Raw genomic sequence first — 15,770 nt, forward strand, 5'->3', positions numbered from 1 at the left:
ATACATTCCTCTTGTTCTGTTCCACGTTCACGGCAGCAAATCATCCATAAGAAAAGCTTCTAGCAGGTTTCAAGTGAACTAGTTACAACAGCCTCTGAAGCAAGGGTGGAGAAAGGCTTCTCAACTACACAGAGCAGCAACTACTTCATAAAAGAAAATACCAGCCTTATAAATATACCATTTAATGTCTTCCATCTGTCTTCACTATGCTTTGTTTCTGTTCTAGACAAGTTTGGTAAACATGAATGCCCCATTTCTTTTATTTCCAGTCAATGTTTGTCAGTTTGTTATCCCTGGAAAAATGCAGCCTTCATTTTCCCTTGGACAGGGATACCATGTTTGGCCTGGTTCAACTTGCGTGTTTTGGCAAAGCTTTCCTGTGCTATAGCTTTCAAGAAATAGGACAGACAAAACACAGCACAGTGGTTGTTGAAGTCTCAATCAGATCTGCAATCTTCTCAGAAGGCTGCAAAACCCAAATGAGGCCAAAATGCCCAGGAGGGAAGCCTCAGCATCCTCTATGCAGGTGATGTGTAGCAAGAAGGGCTCATCCTCACTGCAGGCCAATAGATCCCCATTATGTTGCTCCTGCAGACACAATCTTGAACATGAATCATCAATGCCTACATCTCTGTAAGGAAGATAAAGACTTCCCCTATCTTACTCGGATAAGGAAAAGAAATAAATTGGAAGCAGAGAAATGATCAGATACTACAGTTGTAAGAGTGGTCAAGATAAGGACTCTTTTAGGGCATTAGCATGGATTAAGCTTTTAGAAGGTAACAATGGAACTGTCTTAATGTGTACTTTTTTTTTTTTTTAAATAAAGCTTAACTGATGAAGATCAAATCTGACTGTGGTGAGGGGCAGGAAGTATACACAAATCAATAATCAGGATTTTGATAAGATGCCTTGCAGTTTGCATCTTTCTGAAACATCAGCAAACTTCATGCTTCTTTTTCAACTGTGTCATCTTAACAAAAGTAAGTTATACTTGCACTAACAACCCCTTCTTATAATCTGAATTAAGGAGGTTTTGTTTCACGCGCTTTTTGAAAAAGCACATTGCTAATAAAACACCACAATTCCAGTCTGAAAAATAAATAATGAAATAGAAGAGCACACATCCGATCTGAAGTATTTTATTTGAAGAGTAAGTTTTACTTCAAGTTCAGCTCTATCAACCACGACATAATAGCTCTGCTTACGAAGAAAAGTGAGAACAGCAGAAAAACATATACTACACATACAGTAGAGTGCATCATACACTACACACAGTTGGATATTTTTAACAGCTTTATTACTATCAGCAATACTTCTCTTTCCATAGAGAAATGAATTTACTCAGAATACTAAAGACAAAAAGCTACCTGACTTCAACTAATTACCACTTAAGTTCCTCCCTATCTCTTCCCTCAGATTTTATCTCTGCATGAAGAGTTACAAGAAATTACAGCTTATCTTTGCTGAAGCTGTTTCATTCCTTTCTTTTCTTTGTGCACTGTAGACCAGAGTAGGGCAGTCGACATCTGCACACGTTCGGAGCTATGCATTTTCCTCCATGTTGACAAGGTAGTTTACATACAGCTGAAATGAGATACCAGACACACAATACATCTTCTGCACAACATATGATCATTTTTCTTCGTCTTACTGTACTAACACAATTGTTCCCTGGTGGACCATGTTGGGACAGCATAAATAAAAGCACAATGGAAGAACCAAAAAGCAATGCTTCTCAATTTATACCATCATGGCCTTCACTGGAATACAGCCACAGTACATCTAGTCTTATTTGTGCTCCATTCCCTATTTGAAATACCATCATTTCTGTTGTTCTTTAAAGTTCAGACTGTCTTTTAGATGGATGTCTCCATGAGAGTGAGGGAATGTAAAACTATAATGTGATGGAAAGCGCAGCAATAACAGCAGAGTAGCAAAGTCCTGGGCTGCAGCACGTGAAGACAAGCTCAAACGAAGCAGCCATGGATACAAAAACAAAGAAAAGAAGGAAAAAAAAAAATCTGCTTACCCTTGGAAGGCATCACGTACACGAAGATCTCCAGTGAGAGATACTTTTGCCTCCACTGCCAACCCTTAAATGAGGTCTGGGGTGGATCCTGACTCCACCCCACCAGTTACTTAGGTGCATGCATCAGAGCCCCCCTGGGATGGCCCTGCCTTCACACCAGGTGCTCGATCACTAGTTCAAGCCCTGATTTAGCATTTCCTCTACAGGGAGCAATAAAAATTTCTGCTGAAACTTCTTCAAGGCAGTTTTTGGATCCACAGATCCACATGCAAACAGATTCTATGTACTAGGTACTGCTTACACATTGCCATCCTTCATTAGGAGGAGTGGAGGACCAGAAAGGCAGTGGTCAACTAAGCAGGCACAGCCATAAGCACACCCTCTTGTCATACAGCAGTCAAGATAACACACAAGAGGGCTGCAATTTTCTTATAAGCACCTTTGCTAAGAGAAGTCAAATCGGAAAAAGATTTAGTTAATTCAGGCATGGTTGTTATTTTGATATTCAGAACCTGAGTACTTCTACCGTTATTGCTGGTGCAGGGAGTGGAAGCAGGCATTCTGCAATTTCTACATCCCATACTTACCTTTTAACATCACCCTCTATCTCAATACACTGTTGAATACAAAGAATAAGCATTTTCCCAATCAAATGGGAACATTTGTTTGTTATTGTTTGTTGAACAACATACATATTGCAGAAGAGCTAATACTAGCAAATTTGGACTCCTTGAATCACACAAATATTACATATGCAGGAGGATTTAGACCAGAGACCTTGTACCTACCATATCCAGGTCAAAAGCAACATTTAAGTGAGTTATCTCTCAGCATTCCAGAAAGCAAACAAAAAGCTCTTCTTTTTTCAGCCTCAGGACTATTACCTTTGGCATCAGGGCAGCACTGTTACAGGCACACAGGGCCATGCAGCTCTGAGCAGATTTTATAACCTTCATCTGCTTTTGTGAATCAAAATTTTCTGAAAGGCAAGTACTTGCTCAGTAGGAATTTTGAGTACAGAAAACTTTCTCTTGCTTTTTTAAAATCACCTAGAGCTGATTCTCCCAATTTATCTTCAAAGTGAAAAGCAAGTTTCAGTTCTCCACATCTGTAAAATTTACTGAAGTTTCTAAACAATATCAATAGTAATAGCATTTCTATAATGGCTGCTTTTTGGTTCTTTAGTCTGGAACCTCAGTTTACAGTAAATATTTCAGAAATACAGTGTATTCAAAGCAATGAATTTGGCAACAAATGAGATCTGAATTTGAAGTCACTTGAAGTGAAAAAGTTATGTTTTTCTGACCAAGCTAAAAAGCTATCTATTCCTGACACATATACATAAGATCCCCAGTATGCAGAAGAACTTCTCATTTACTGTTCTAAGACACTTCTAGCAGCTTTGTTAGGCACTGAAGATTTGAACACTGTACTGTATAAATCAAACAAGTAGAGAAGGGATACAAGAAAAATGTCAGAAGTTATTTACCTAAGTGACATGCTCCACCGACCCATCCAGCTGGACAGCTACAAATCCCAGGAGCAACACAAGCTCCATTATTCCGGCAACCTTGAGGGCAAATTGCTAGAAGAAAAGAATGGGAAAGAGAACAGGATTTATAAAACTGATATAAAAGAATCCTGACAGAATGAAATATTCAGAATGATACAAATCAAAATGGCAAAATACATTTTATTCCAGCTCAGATGCTCAACTAGTATTACTCCAAAGGCATCTCCAGGACCAGGGAAACAAAAAAAAAAAAAAAATTTTTTTTTTTAATTTAAAAAAAGGAAAAAGAAAATATACATATACAAAGTATTTAAGTTTAAATGTTAACATATGCACACTTTAATGTGGAATAACTTGACAGTATTTTTTCTGAATACATACCAGTAATGCAGGTTCTTTGATTCTGTCATAATGTAGTGACACTTCCATAGTTATTAGCCTCTTAATCCTTTTAAAATGTTTTTGTTACTGCTGTTACATTTTTATTGATATATCCTGAGACAAAAAAAAACTTGAAACTACTTCAGTGATCTATCCAGCAAATTTTGTTTTTACTACTTGAGTCTCATTAGGCTGCCATCAGGACTTACAATGTTTAGGGACTGTCAGCACTTCAATCAGCTGTGGTGAAGATGAAGCAGTACTCACCTTCCTGGCACCTTGATCCTGTCCAGCCAGAAGCACAAAGGCACTTCACAACCCCATTGACAGAGATGCATTCCCCGCCATTTTGACAGCCTCCTTCACAGCTTACTGCAGAGAAACAGCATGCACAGTACATTCAGGAGCAGCACAGGTAACTGAGTAATTATCTGTATGTCAATTACTTATTTCATCACATCTGTAACGACTACAAGTTTGACTATTCACTGCAAGGCACATCATCAGGAATGAGCAAGGGTGACAGAACCATGTCAGCACATGCCATCTCAAAACGTAGTTAGAATTAAGCATGAGTTTGTTGGCCTCATAAGAGTACTGAGGGTGCTAACAAACATGATCATCATGGTGCCACAACCGCCCCCCCAAAAAAAAGCAAACAAAAAAACAACTGTAAACCAACAGCTGAGCAGCTACATCACAGCAACTACTGACATGTATTCTTATCAATCTAGCCAAATCAGAGCTGATAAGTCAGTAATATGTGGTCTAGGATTCACGTATTTAATTTTCTGCCAGTTCCAACATATAACAAGAGGAAGAAGAAGGGGATTATTACTTTGACAAATGAAACTATGACTATGCTCCAGTCAAGTGGTGCTTTACTAAAGGCCAACTAAGTAAGCCTCCTCATTTCAGAATTGTTCTACATATCAAAGCCCTGAAGGCTTAATTAAGCATTATTTATGCCAGACATATGATTAATATCAACTGTGGACTGCAATATTGCCTCTGAAACATGGCATAATTGCTGTTCTTTACAATCAAATGCATCTTTTCACAAGAATGAATGTAAATATATACAACTTTTTCACTTTATGGAAAAGAAACAACTATCCTTCATTTTAACAATGAACAGTCAGAATGTCTGCTCAATACTTCACACTTAAGTTGAAATCTTTCTTCTACCACAAGTTATGAGCATGAATTCAGCTAACAGATTTCTGGTACAAATGCTGAACTGCAAGGGCAACAAATCAACTCCAGTATAACCAGAAAAGCTCTTCAGAGCCTGTTTCACGTTCCTCCATCATACAGTATAAGTTACTGTTTTTAATAACACACTGCACTTCACAGCAAGTTTGCACAAGCTATAAGCCATCATATTTCATCACATCCTTTGCCTCACAGCGAGACCACCAGAAACTGTAGTACATCTGCTCATGTAGAGATCCAAATCTAGCCTATAGCACGAGCACAAACTAAATCCATATTCTACTTTCTCTGTTTAAGAGCCTATCATCTTCCTTCTGATTCAGATTACTCTGAAAAGGTGAAGTTCTCCCTGCTACACAGATCCCACCGACCTACACTTTCAGTTGGCTTTTAAGAAATAAAAAAGAGTATTTGAAGTCTTTTGCTAGAAAATGAACTCGACCATGTTCCAGTTTACCTCACTGTTGGTACTGCTAAGTCCACTCAAAACGAAAGGTTATTCCTCAATGCATTACACAGTACTGTGTTACAAAGTAGTGTCTCCTGATGAAGATTATATTAACAATTTTTATATCAATGTATTATCAGTGGCATTTGCATTGCCATTCAATCTCATTAATATCCCAGAGCTATAGTTTGAGGTTCTGCAAATGTAGATATTATCCTGCCAGGTATGCTCAGGTCAAACTCTCTTCATAAAATACACCAAATCCTACAGACAGCCCAACAGGATTTCAGAGCTGCAAAATCTAGTCAAGTTCCTTCTCAAGTCTCCAAGAGGTTGCACTCCATGTAAACTCTTGTAGCTATTTCACATTAGGAAGGAGATGAAGCAAATGCCCACAGGATAAATATCAAGAATAAACAGAGACTCCAGCAAGGTGCTTCCAGCTGCTCTGACCATGGTTGGAAGGAATGCTCATCAAGTCCTTAGCAACAGCCCAACTAATCTGGAGGTTGGACTCAATGATTTTCAGAGGTCCCTTCCAATCTGTACAATTCTATGATTCCACAATTTAAAAGTGCCTCTTCACCGAGAACCGATGGTAAGTTTCTAAGAGTCACAGGCTTTCTTGATGAAAGAAAAACAATGATTTCTTCTTCACTTTCTGGAATATCTTGCTTACTACACCGGTTTCCCCTCAAACTGTTTCAAGTTCGCTTCTCCCTTTATCCTAGAACTCAAGAATTATCATCAATAGTCTTATAAGTTCCTAACTTAGCAACGTTTCCTGGATTGCCCTTTCCAACCCATGCATATATTAGGCTTCACAAAACCATAAAAATTGGTCTTTATAACTCCTCACTATCACTTTATATCTCCCACTATCACCAAGACCTTGCTAAGTGTATCTTTAGCAGCTTGCCCTCAATACTGCCATCTTACAGATGCTACATCAGTTTCAGCTACCTAACACATTAATATCCATCTATTCAAACCTGATTATTCAGGAAGTCTGCTATATCACTGAACAGAATTTAAATCATTTAATATCACATAACACATCAACACTGTATTTACAAGAGTCAAAATTATCTCAAATTCTCCCAATAACTTTCAGTACAGACACTGCATACCATTATCAAGCACACAGACCCTCTAGTTCAGGCATGTCCCACTCACGTGGCCCAGCCCACCCTGCAGCTACCCCGTGCCCCATATGCCATCATGGCAGTGGCTCTTCCCTGTCGAGTGGCCCAGCCCAGGCACACACTCAGTGCTCAGCAACAGCCAAACACCGCTGTGTGATTGGCACTGTCTGGGCTGAAAGGGGAACATGGGGAGGGTGCGCTGCAGTGCCAGCTCAAGTTATGGCAAATAATTCTATGCAGTTTGATACGTTAGCTAAACACAATCCTGTAAAGAGCAAAAGATACACAATCATGCTTTCTGTTTTCATAAAGGAATTTGAGAATAGGGTTTAAGATTGTTGTTAAGATCATCAATTTTTTGTTATAGTTCCAACTCTATTTTCAGTCAACATAACTACATTACCTGCAATTTTTCAAATGGAGTATACTGACATGCAATCAGATATCTGACTCAAAAATATGATCATTTTTTATTTAATTTTTTTTCATGAGACCTTTATAAGATCTCTCTTACCAGAAGGAAATATCCCTCGCTTCACAATATTCATGTCATCATTTTTTGGCAGTACGTAGGTTTGTGAACAACTGTCTCAAGGATGAAGCACAATAAGAGTAAAATTCCATCAAAAATCTCTGACAAACGCCTTGAGAACTCACTAAGAATTGCAGCCACTGCCACTGAGCCAGACTGATGCATTAGTTTCACAAAAACAAGGTCAAATATCTCACTAGTTTTATGATTTTGTTGCTCTCTTTTTGTTTTAATTAAAAAAAATGTAAAAAAAATGGAATGTTTTTCTGCTGTTATACATTAGCTATATTACATATAAAGGCTGTTCCAAAAGTAATGTCTCCTGTTTTATTATGCTGGCCTATGACACCAGAAATGTCATGTTGCTGATATGGCAGAAGAGGGTGAACCTTCCAGTGTTCCCTTAAATTTGTTGCCACGTGTCAGATGGCAGCAGAGGGCCAGTCTGACAAAACGGCATCTGACATAGAAGCGTGTATGAAGCAAAGGTGTGTCACTGAATTCTGTCATGTGAAAAAAAAAAATGGCGTCTACTGACATTCATCAGCATTTGCTGAAGATTTATGGAGGCCAAACAGTGGATGTGAGCACAGTGAGGTGATGGGTGGTGTTTCAGCAGTGGCAACAGGTGCTCATCTCCACTGGTGCAGATTTTTACAAGCACTGCATGCAAGCTTTTGTTCTTCAAAATGCAAAAATGCATAGCTAATGGTGGTGACTGTGTAGCTGAGAATTTGCCCTATCAAATACTGTGATTATGCTCTTTGAACCTACTGTAGTTTTCCTGAAAATAAATAGGAGGCATTATGTTCAGAGCAACCAATGTATTTTATATGTGGCCTAAGACAATTCCTTCTCACTGAATGTGGTCCAGGCAAGCCAAAAGGCTGAACATCCATGCTTTGGCAACGCATTTTTTGACAGTAAAGTCGGAGGTCTAGGGAATTAAGGTCATTATTTCAAAGTGCATTACAGTCTGAATTTGAGAAGTCCCAAATGCATTTAATCTGTTCTCAAACTTTGAGCCTTTCCATGCTAACACTTGTGTTTTACTCACCCTTATGACAGTATCTGCCCCCATAGCCAGGTGGACATCGGCATTTTCCAGGTCTCAGGCACTCTCCACCATTTTTGCATTTTGGATAACATGTTGCTATAAGAAAGATAACAAACGTAGGTGAAACTTACTGAAGCTAATGCTTAAATACATAAGAAATGTGCATTCTTTCAGTCACCAAATGCACAGTTTGTCTTCACATTTCCTAAGATATGTTTGCTCTGCCATCCCATGTTGCACAGGGTAACCCTGCACAGAAAGCATCATTCTGAAGCTCTTAAACACTCAAAACTAAAGAAAAATTTGCATTGTAGACAGAACAGAGAGAAGATGTGGTTGTATTAAAAAGTAAAAAGAATACAGCTTGACTGTGATAGAAGTTTTTGATAATTTAAGGCAAGAAATAGCAGGGGACAAACGAGGTGATAAGAAGAAATGTGCGTAAGCTCAATGTAGCAGAATTCAAGGGAAGTCCAGTCTGACTGCAAATAAATTACTCAGCACACAGCTCTCCTTTTACTAGTCCTAAATCATTCCTCAATCAGATCGGCTTTCTGAGAAAACATTTGTTTATTCACACTCAAATTCTAGGATCCTATGTGTTTCAGAGTCTCATCTGAATTAATTGCAGGTGCGAGATGAATTCTCACCATCACACTTCCTTATCCTTTGCCTGGATAAATGAGAAGTCTGAAACAGTGGGAAGAAAAAAAGACGAGCACTGAATAAAACCACTGCTTGGTGTCAGTGTGAGGGCAAAATCCAGTTGAGAAGTAGAGGATTTTTCATATTAATAACTGTAGAATGAGTACTTGCATACAAATAAAGGACACAGACATGTATGATAGAACCATTCAGCACTCAGCACTACATAGCTTTTTTATCAGATACTTAGTTGATTGGAAATATCACAGAAGAGCTCTCAATTTAAGGAAAATTCTATTTCTGTGTTATTTCACAGGTTTATTGTGTTTGTTTTTGTCCCCACAATTGGCGGCAGTATCAAAATATCACTGTGGAGTTGCATACAGACAGAAAGAGTGGCTCTGTCCTGAAGATCAAACAGTTAAATTCGGTATCACTAGTATGAAGAAAGCATAGCAAGTAGGAATCACTGGTGTGAAACAGGAAAGAAACCAAGAGAATAGCAATGAGATCCTAAAAAGACAGTATTGTGTATTATGCAGTGCTGGGACTCTATGCTATGCTTATCGACTAACTGTGACTATCTGGACATCCAAGTACTTAGATATATTTATAGGATAGAACTGAAGACTCTCCATAAGGCTTCAGAAAGCATTTCAACATAGGGCTACAGCTCTGATGAAAAGATACTATGCTGAAATCCACAGTCTACAAACTGCATATTTTTTCCTTATGTTAGTTTTACCCTTTGCCAAAATATCTGCAATGGTTCTTTGCCTTCCCTGAACAAGCTTGACTCTATCTATAGGGAAGAACCTGATCTGCAGCTGCTCACCAGAATAAAAGTTATGCTAGAAGCACCTTAAGTATTCTGCAATACCTGCGTCCAGAGATCCAAGGCGCTCATAGGTGGAATCTCCACCAGAACTTCTACATACAGCCTTGCCTGTCTCTGCAATCCCCCTTGGAGCAAGACAGCTAAGTAGTAAAAATCTTCTCTAAGCACCTCTTTCAACCAGAGAGAATGAGCCCTACAAAAAGTGTCGCTCAATGTTTTTCCTCCATTACATTCATGATATACAATTCCACGTCTAAAACTATTCTAAAACCTGCACTAAGCAAAGATCAGTGTATATTAATTGGGTCCGTTCACCTTGCAATCAAAAATTTAAACAACAGTTTCAAGACCATCTATTTTAAAGATTAGACTTCTTTCCCCAAAATGTCCTTTTTAAAATTTTTGTTTGTTTAAATGATGGAACAGATCTTCCCCTTTCTATCTGTATCTCAAGAGCCAGTGAATATAAGACACATCACCCTCTTTTTTGCCCCTTTCAAGACCATGATATTCACTTTAAAAAAAAAAAAAAGCACAACACACACACACAGTCAGTTAGATGCAATTTGCTGCACCTGCCACACATCCCATTTCAAAGCTTGAAAAAAATTACATTTCAGACGAAGGCAAAGCAGCTTTTCCTGGTTACTGAGTTTTAGCCACAGAACTCTATAGTTAAACTTCTCAAGACATGGATCAGAACTCAGCCGTGTTGTGCACGCCCACGGGAACAAGCTTTAAAACCTAACCCAGCTTCACACCTGCCGGCACAGCAGTGGGACATGCCAGCGACTGCTGGGCAGAAACACCTGGGAAATGAGATTTTACGAGCACAATGCAGTCTGAGTAAGCAAGGGATGCAGAGAGCAACCTGCCTTCTGTACACGTTTTTGGCTTCTTAGTACGCGTCTCACTAATCCCACCTAGAAACATCAGTTCATGTTCCTCACGTCTGGACGGCAGTCAAGCCTCAAAAAACACCTCTCCTTGCTCAGGGAAGTTTACGCGTCCATAGAGAAAACGACAAAAAACAAGCCAATGCAGAAGCCTAGGGCATTTAGGCAACCTTCATGGGGAAAACGTGACCTAACACAGCACCGCCGCACCACCTCTCGCGCGCCCTGCCCCTCGCCCCCCGCCCCGCCGTTACCGTGCTGGCAGAGCTCGCCCTCGTAGCCCTTGGAGCAGAGGCAGGTGCCGTTGCCGAGGCACAGCCCGCCGTGCAGGCAGCGAGGGCTGCAGGCCGCCGCCGGGCCCCAGCTGAGGGACCGGCCCGCCCCGCGGGAGTACTGCGGGTACTGGGCGCTGCCGCCCCGCATCCCACACAGCACTAGCCACAGCCCCAGCAGCAGGCGGGGCCCCCCGCGGCCCCCGGCCCGCCGTGCCATGGCCGGGACGTTCCGCTCGGCTCCCGCTCGCTCCTCTTTCTCCCTTTGCTCATTCACGCTCCCGTCGTTTTTCTCCTTTCGGTATTCCTCCACTCCTCCCCCTCCTCACCCTTTCACCCCCATTTTAGAGCCTCTCGCCGTCAACCTCCCGCCTCGCCGCGGCCGCCCCCCGCCTCTCCACGTCAGGCTGAGCGCGAGGTGCGGGGCCGAGCCCTGGGTTACAAACCTCAGTTGCTCCGCTGCAGGCTTGCAGGCCTTTGTCCTGCCTACTGCTAGCTGAGATTAAACCTCCCAGTTGTTAAGCAAAGAATTTCACTCACTGCTTGTAAATCTCAGGAGTCAGTACTGGGACCAGTGCTCTTTCATATCTTCATCAGTAACATTCACAGTGGGATTGAGTGCACCCTCAGCAAGTTTGCAGAGGATTCCAAGCTGTGTGGTGCAGTCAACACTCGAGGGATGGAATGACATTCTGAGAGACCAGGACAGGCTCCAGCAGTGGGCCTAGGGGAACCTTATGAGATTCCACAAAGCCAACTGCAAGGTCTTGCACCTGGGTTGCGGCAACCTTCACTGTCACTACAATCTGAGGGATATAAGGACAGAGCACAGCCCTGCCGAAAAGGAACTGGGGGTACTGGCAGATGGCAGCTGGGCATGAGCCAGCAGTGTGCCCTCACAGCCCAGAAAGCCAATCCTGGGCTGACGGAGAGTTGGACTGCATGACCTTTAAAGGTTCCCTTCCAACTTAAAAGATGCTGTGATTCTAACCTGGAAAAGACAGTGCTACATGAAAAAAGAAAAAACAACAACAACAACAAAAAACAGAATAGGAGAAAGATAAACACAATATAAAGAGTTTAATGACTGAGCAGCTACTGGGTGGTTATTTAGCTGGTTCTATAGTTCTATGCAGTTCTGATGAGGTCATTTTACCATGAAACTTAGAAGTTATTACCAGTTATTGGCTATTGCGCCTGTTTACAGGATGACATCTTTTAGCCACAACTTTTGTAATGTAACTGATCTCTCACCTCTTGTGAACTAGAAACCTTAACTTCTCCTCATTTTTATCTCAAAGGTCAGGCTCAGGTGTGAACACTGTGTCATAGTGCTTCAGAGATAGCTTGAGGAAGGGAAAGGACTGAGGTATGGAACTCAATGCCATTTTGCAGACAGGAAAAAGAGAATGAATATAAGTTTCAAGAGGGCTCCTCACCCAGCATGAAGTCTCTGGGAATATATTGTTTGAATAACATTCTGCAACAAATAAACACCAATGTTTTAGTTCAAATGTGAAAATATCTTCAGGTACAAGAACACACACACACACACAAAAAAAAAAAAGGGAGAGAAAATGTTTTCCCCCTCATTACTGCCCATCTTTCATGAGCATTTCCTATCATTTTTAAGTATTTCCCAGAGAAAGCACATGCTTTCAATGCCGAGATTGAGCCCGAGAGAGTATTTTTAGAAGAGTTTTATTGACTAATAGCAATAAAAAGACAGCAAAAACACTTACGCAAAGGATAGAGAAAACATACTTCTTCAGAAAAGTGAAATAAACCTCATATCTCCTGTAAAACCAGGGAAAAGCAAGCCTTACTTAAGCTGTGAGATTTGGCTTTGAATTTGTTTCATGATGGCATGAAGCAGCTTGATTTGTTGACTAGATGAAGCAGTAGTACAACCTGATAACTGAATTCACTTGGATTGGAAATTAAAGTTTGTAATTGTTTGATGGAATAAAAGGAAAAAAAAAAAAACCTGTTTCTGTCAGAAAGAATTGATTTCATATCAGTGAAGTGTGGAACATACGCTTTGTAGAGAGATGAAAATACAAGGGAAACCTGTTACTAATATTACAGAGCGCTATTTTGTTTTGTTTTGTTTTGTTTTTTTGTAAAGATTAAGGTACACATGTTATAATCTTTGCAAAACCATACTTAGCAGTTCAGAGAGCAAAGTGTCATGTTAAATGATTAAACAGGAGAACCCTATATGACTAGTACTTAATTGCCAAAAATGGGCACAAATTCTCCTCTTGTTTGTATCCAGGCAAGCAGAGCAAATTTAGGCAATACCAATACACAATTACATTCATTGCTAATTTGCAAACACCCTTTCAAGTAATATTGATGCTGAATGAAAACACCAATGATATAATTGCTTGTGCTCATGTTATTATGGTTGGCAAGTTTACTATCTAGAATAAAAGTGTCCACATCCTTTTCCTATTGCAGTTCCAGTTGTGTATTCATATTCATTTTGTAAATGTAAGGGTAATTGGATTGTGCAGATAGAGCACTCTTGGTGAAATTGCTTGTCAGATATATATTAGGGAATAAATTCTTTCCAAATGGAATAGCTTTGTTTATGCCAATCCCACAAGAGCAGAACGAGAGAAAGAATGGAGACACTGACTGTGGACTATATTGTTCTCTGGGTACATCATAATTTTACAGTTCCTCAAGTTCTGCCAGTAATTTTGACCATACTGAGTACTTCACATAATTATTTTTCTATTTTTGACTTTTCTCCTTATGATGGTTTAGCATGAAAGTGTGTGTTTCTGATATTAATGCCTAGCAACAATTCATTCACACCAAGCTCTTTTCAGGTTTTAATGACTATTCTCATTATTCATGTAGAGAGTCTGATTTTTAAAGTACTATTTGTTTTCAGTCCCTTATCCCATCTTCTCTATTCCAAAAAGATGACTTGTGGTAGCTCAGATTAATTAAGACTGCCCCCTTCTTTCTTTTCTCCTTTCTTTTTTAATTGCATCTCTTCCCAGATTTCATTTGAGGATCTTAAAATAATTAATAAGAAAGGAAATAATTGTAGTTTGAAATATGGCAGGTGCCCCTTCAATTGAGCTAATTAAATGCAAAGACTATATTAAATAAGCTTGCCCAGGTGTTTCATTGAATGAAATAGATTTGTTTAAACATTATCTTATGTAGGAAGGATTAAGTTTCTTCACCATCTTTGTGCGTCTAAATTCATCTCAGGGCTTATCAAATTTGCCGAGTGCATGTCTGCATTTTAAGGGGGCTTGTACCATATTAACAGGGGTTTTCACTGAAAACAGAAGTGCCTGCATGCATCAGACATGTTTTAGTCCTAGAAGCAGGATCTTATTTAAAAAAACAACAAAAAAAAATCCAGTTAATGAGGTTGCTAATATAGAGTTCACTTTTCACAAAGAAAACTCACATTCAGTCATGTTATAATTGTTATACTTGACTCTTACCTTCAAACTGAATAGCAGATAAAGCGGTTTTAGAACCAGGACATTCAGGGGCTCATCTCTTGCTTTTTTAAGCAGTTGAGGAAGGATTGTGAACATTCTTCTGTTTACTGGCTACATGCATCATAGATAGTAATATTTAACAGCCCCACTGGGGGTGTTGCTCTTCAGCCTAGAGAATAAGACAGTGATGATGTCAAACCTGCATTATAGCCCAAACTAAGGACCTCAGCTGTGATTCTGCTCCATGTAAGGCATAACAGATACAAGGACAGAGCTCTCCATGAAACGCCGCTGTGTTCCAGTTTGTGCATGTTGCCCCTTGTCCTGTCTCTGGGCAACACTAAGAGCCTGTCCCCATCCTTGACATCCATGCTTTAGACTTTCATAAACATTGATAAGATCCTTGCTCAGTCTTGTCTTTTCTAGGCTGAATGGTCGCAGGGCTCTCAGCTTTTCCTCTGAAAGGAGATATACACCGGGACCCTCATCATCTTTGTGGCCTTCTGGTGGACTTTCCTTAAAAGCTCCCTGCCTTTCTTGAACAAGAAAGCCCAGAACTGCACACAGTACTCCAGATGTGACCTCACCAAGACAGGAGTGGGGGGGGATAACCTGCTGGTCACATTCTTTTTAATGTACCCCCGTTGCCATTGGCCTTCTCAGCCACACAGACATCTCACGACTAACCTATTGTCCATCAGAACACCCAGGTCCTTCTCTGCAGAGCACTTCTTCAGCAGGTCAGCCCTTAACCTGTACTGATGCATGTGGTTATTCTTCTCCAGGTGTAGGACTCTGCATTTGCAGAACCTCATGCATTTGCATTGAACCTCATGAAGTTCCTCTCCACCCAACTCTCCAGCCCATCCAGATTTTGCTGAACAGCCTCCTGATAAACATGCTGAGGGATAGAGTGCATCCTCAGCAAATTCAATTTATGTCTTTCATGTGCAGAAATTACTGCTAAGGACCAAAGTGCAGATGAACTGACTCCTAGATGCTTAAGTATGACAGCCAGCTGCCTTTGGAGCCATTCAGAAACCAACTTGTCTTCAGCACTGAGGTATCATGCTCCACATTCCAGCAAGTAAAGGGCATGATACTGCAAGGTTCCCAATACCTTGAATTTTGGCATGGTATGGAGTTTAAAGGGCTTGGTATTTTACAAAGACAAGCTAAAGTAGTTCTTTTCTTCTTTACCCTGCTGAGATGCTAAAGTCAGCTTGCTAGCAGATAAAAAGAATTTGATTTCCTCACTACTTGAGGGCTCCCAACCATGTCTCATAAATAAACAATTTTTTTGTTCACTGAATCTTATCT

The 15,770-nt window shown here is 40.3% G+C and overlaps 1 protein-coding gene across 1 annotated transcript; it reads right to left on the bottom strand.

The window, feature by feature from the left end:
- Window positions 1-1,176: 1,176 nt before the first annotated feature.
- Window positions 1,177-11,194, bottom strand: LOC122189716 (von Willebrand factor D and EGF domain-containing protein-like). The gene is made up of 5 exons (XM_042889071.1): window positions 10,957-11,194; window positions 8,324-8,419; window positions 4,194-4,298; window positions 3,522-3,617; window positions 1,177-1,587 (listed from the first exon to the last, which is right to left on the bottom strand). Exons 1-5 carry the CDS (start codon window positions 11,192-11,194, stop codon window positions 1,478-1,480), a joined length of 645 nt encoding a protein of 214 aa, XP_042745005.1. The 3' UTR covers window positions 1,177-1,477.
- Window positions 11,195-15,770: the final 4,576 nt, after the last annotated feature.

Source organism: Lagopus leucura, unplaced genomic scaffold, assembly GCF_019238085.1.
Source record: "Lagopus leucura isolate 7727_CA_CO unplaced genomic scaffold, USGS_WTPT01 Super-Scaffold_100157, whole genome shotgun sequence".
In the NCBI taxonomy this organism is placed as follows: domain Eukaryota; kingdom Metazoa; phylum Chordata; class Aves; order Galliformes; family Phasianidae; genus Lagopus; species Lagopus leucura.

Bases quoted from the DNA above. Each gene is read 5' to 3' on its own strand.
- LOC122189716 (XM_042889071.1), bottom strand. From the start codon at position 11,194: ATGGCACGGCGGGCCGGGGGCCGCGGGGGGCCCCGCCTGCTGCTGGGG. The intron at 4,299-8,323 runs GTGAGTAAAACA...GTTTCTCTGCAG, and splicing joins GGGCAGATACTGTCATAAGG to TAAGCTGTGAAGGAGGCTGT. The intron at 3,618-4,193 runs GTGAGTACTGCT...CTTTTCTTCTAG, and splicing joins AGGATCAAGGTGCCAGGAAG to CAATTTGCCCTCAAGGTTGC.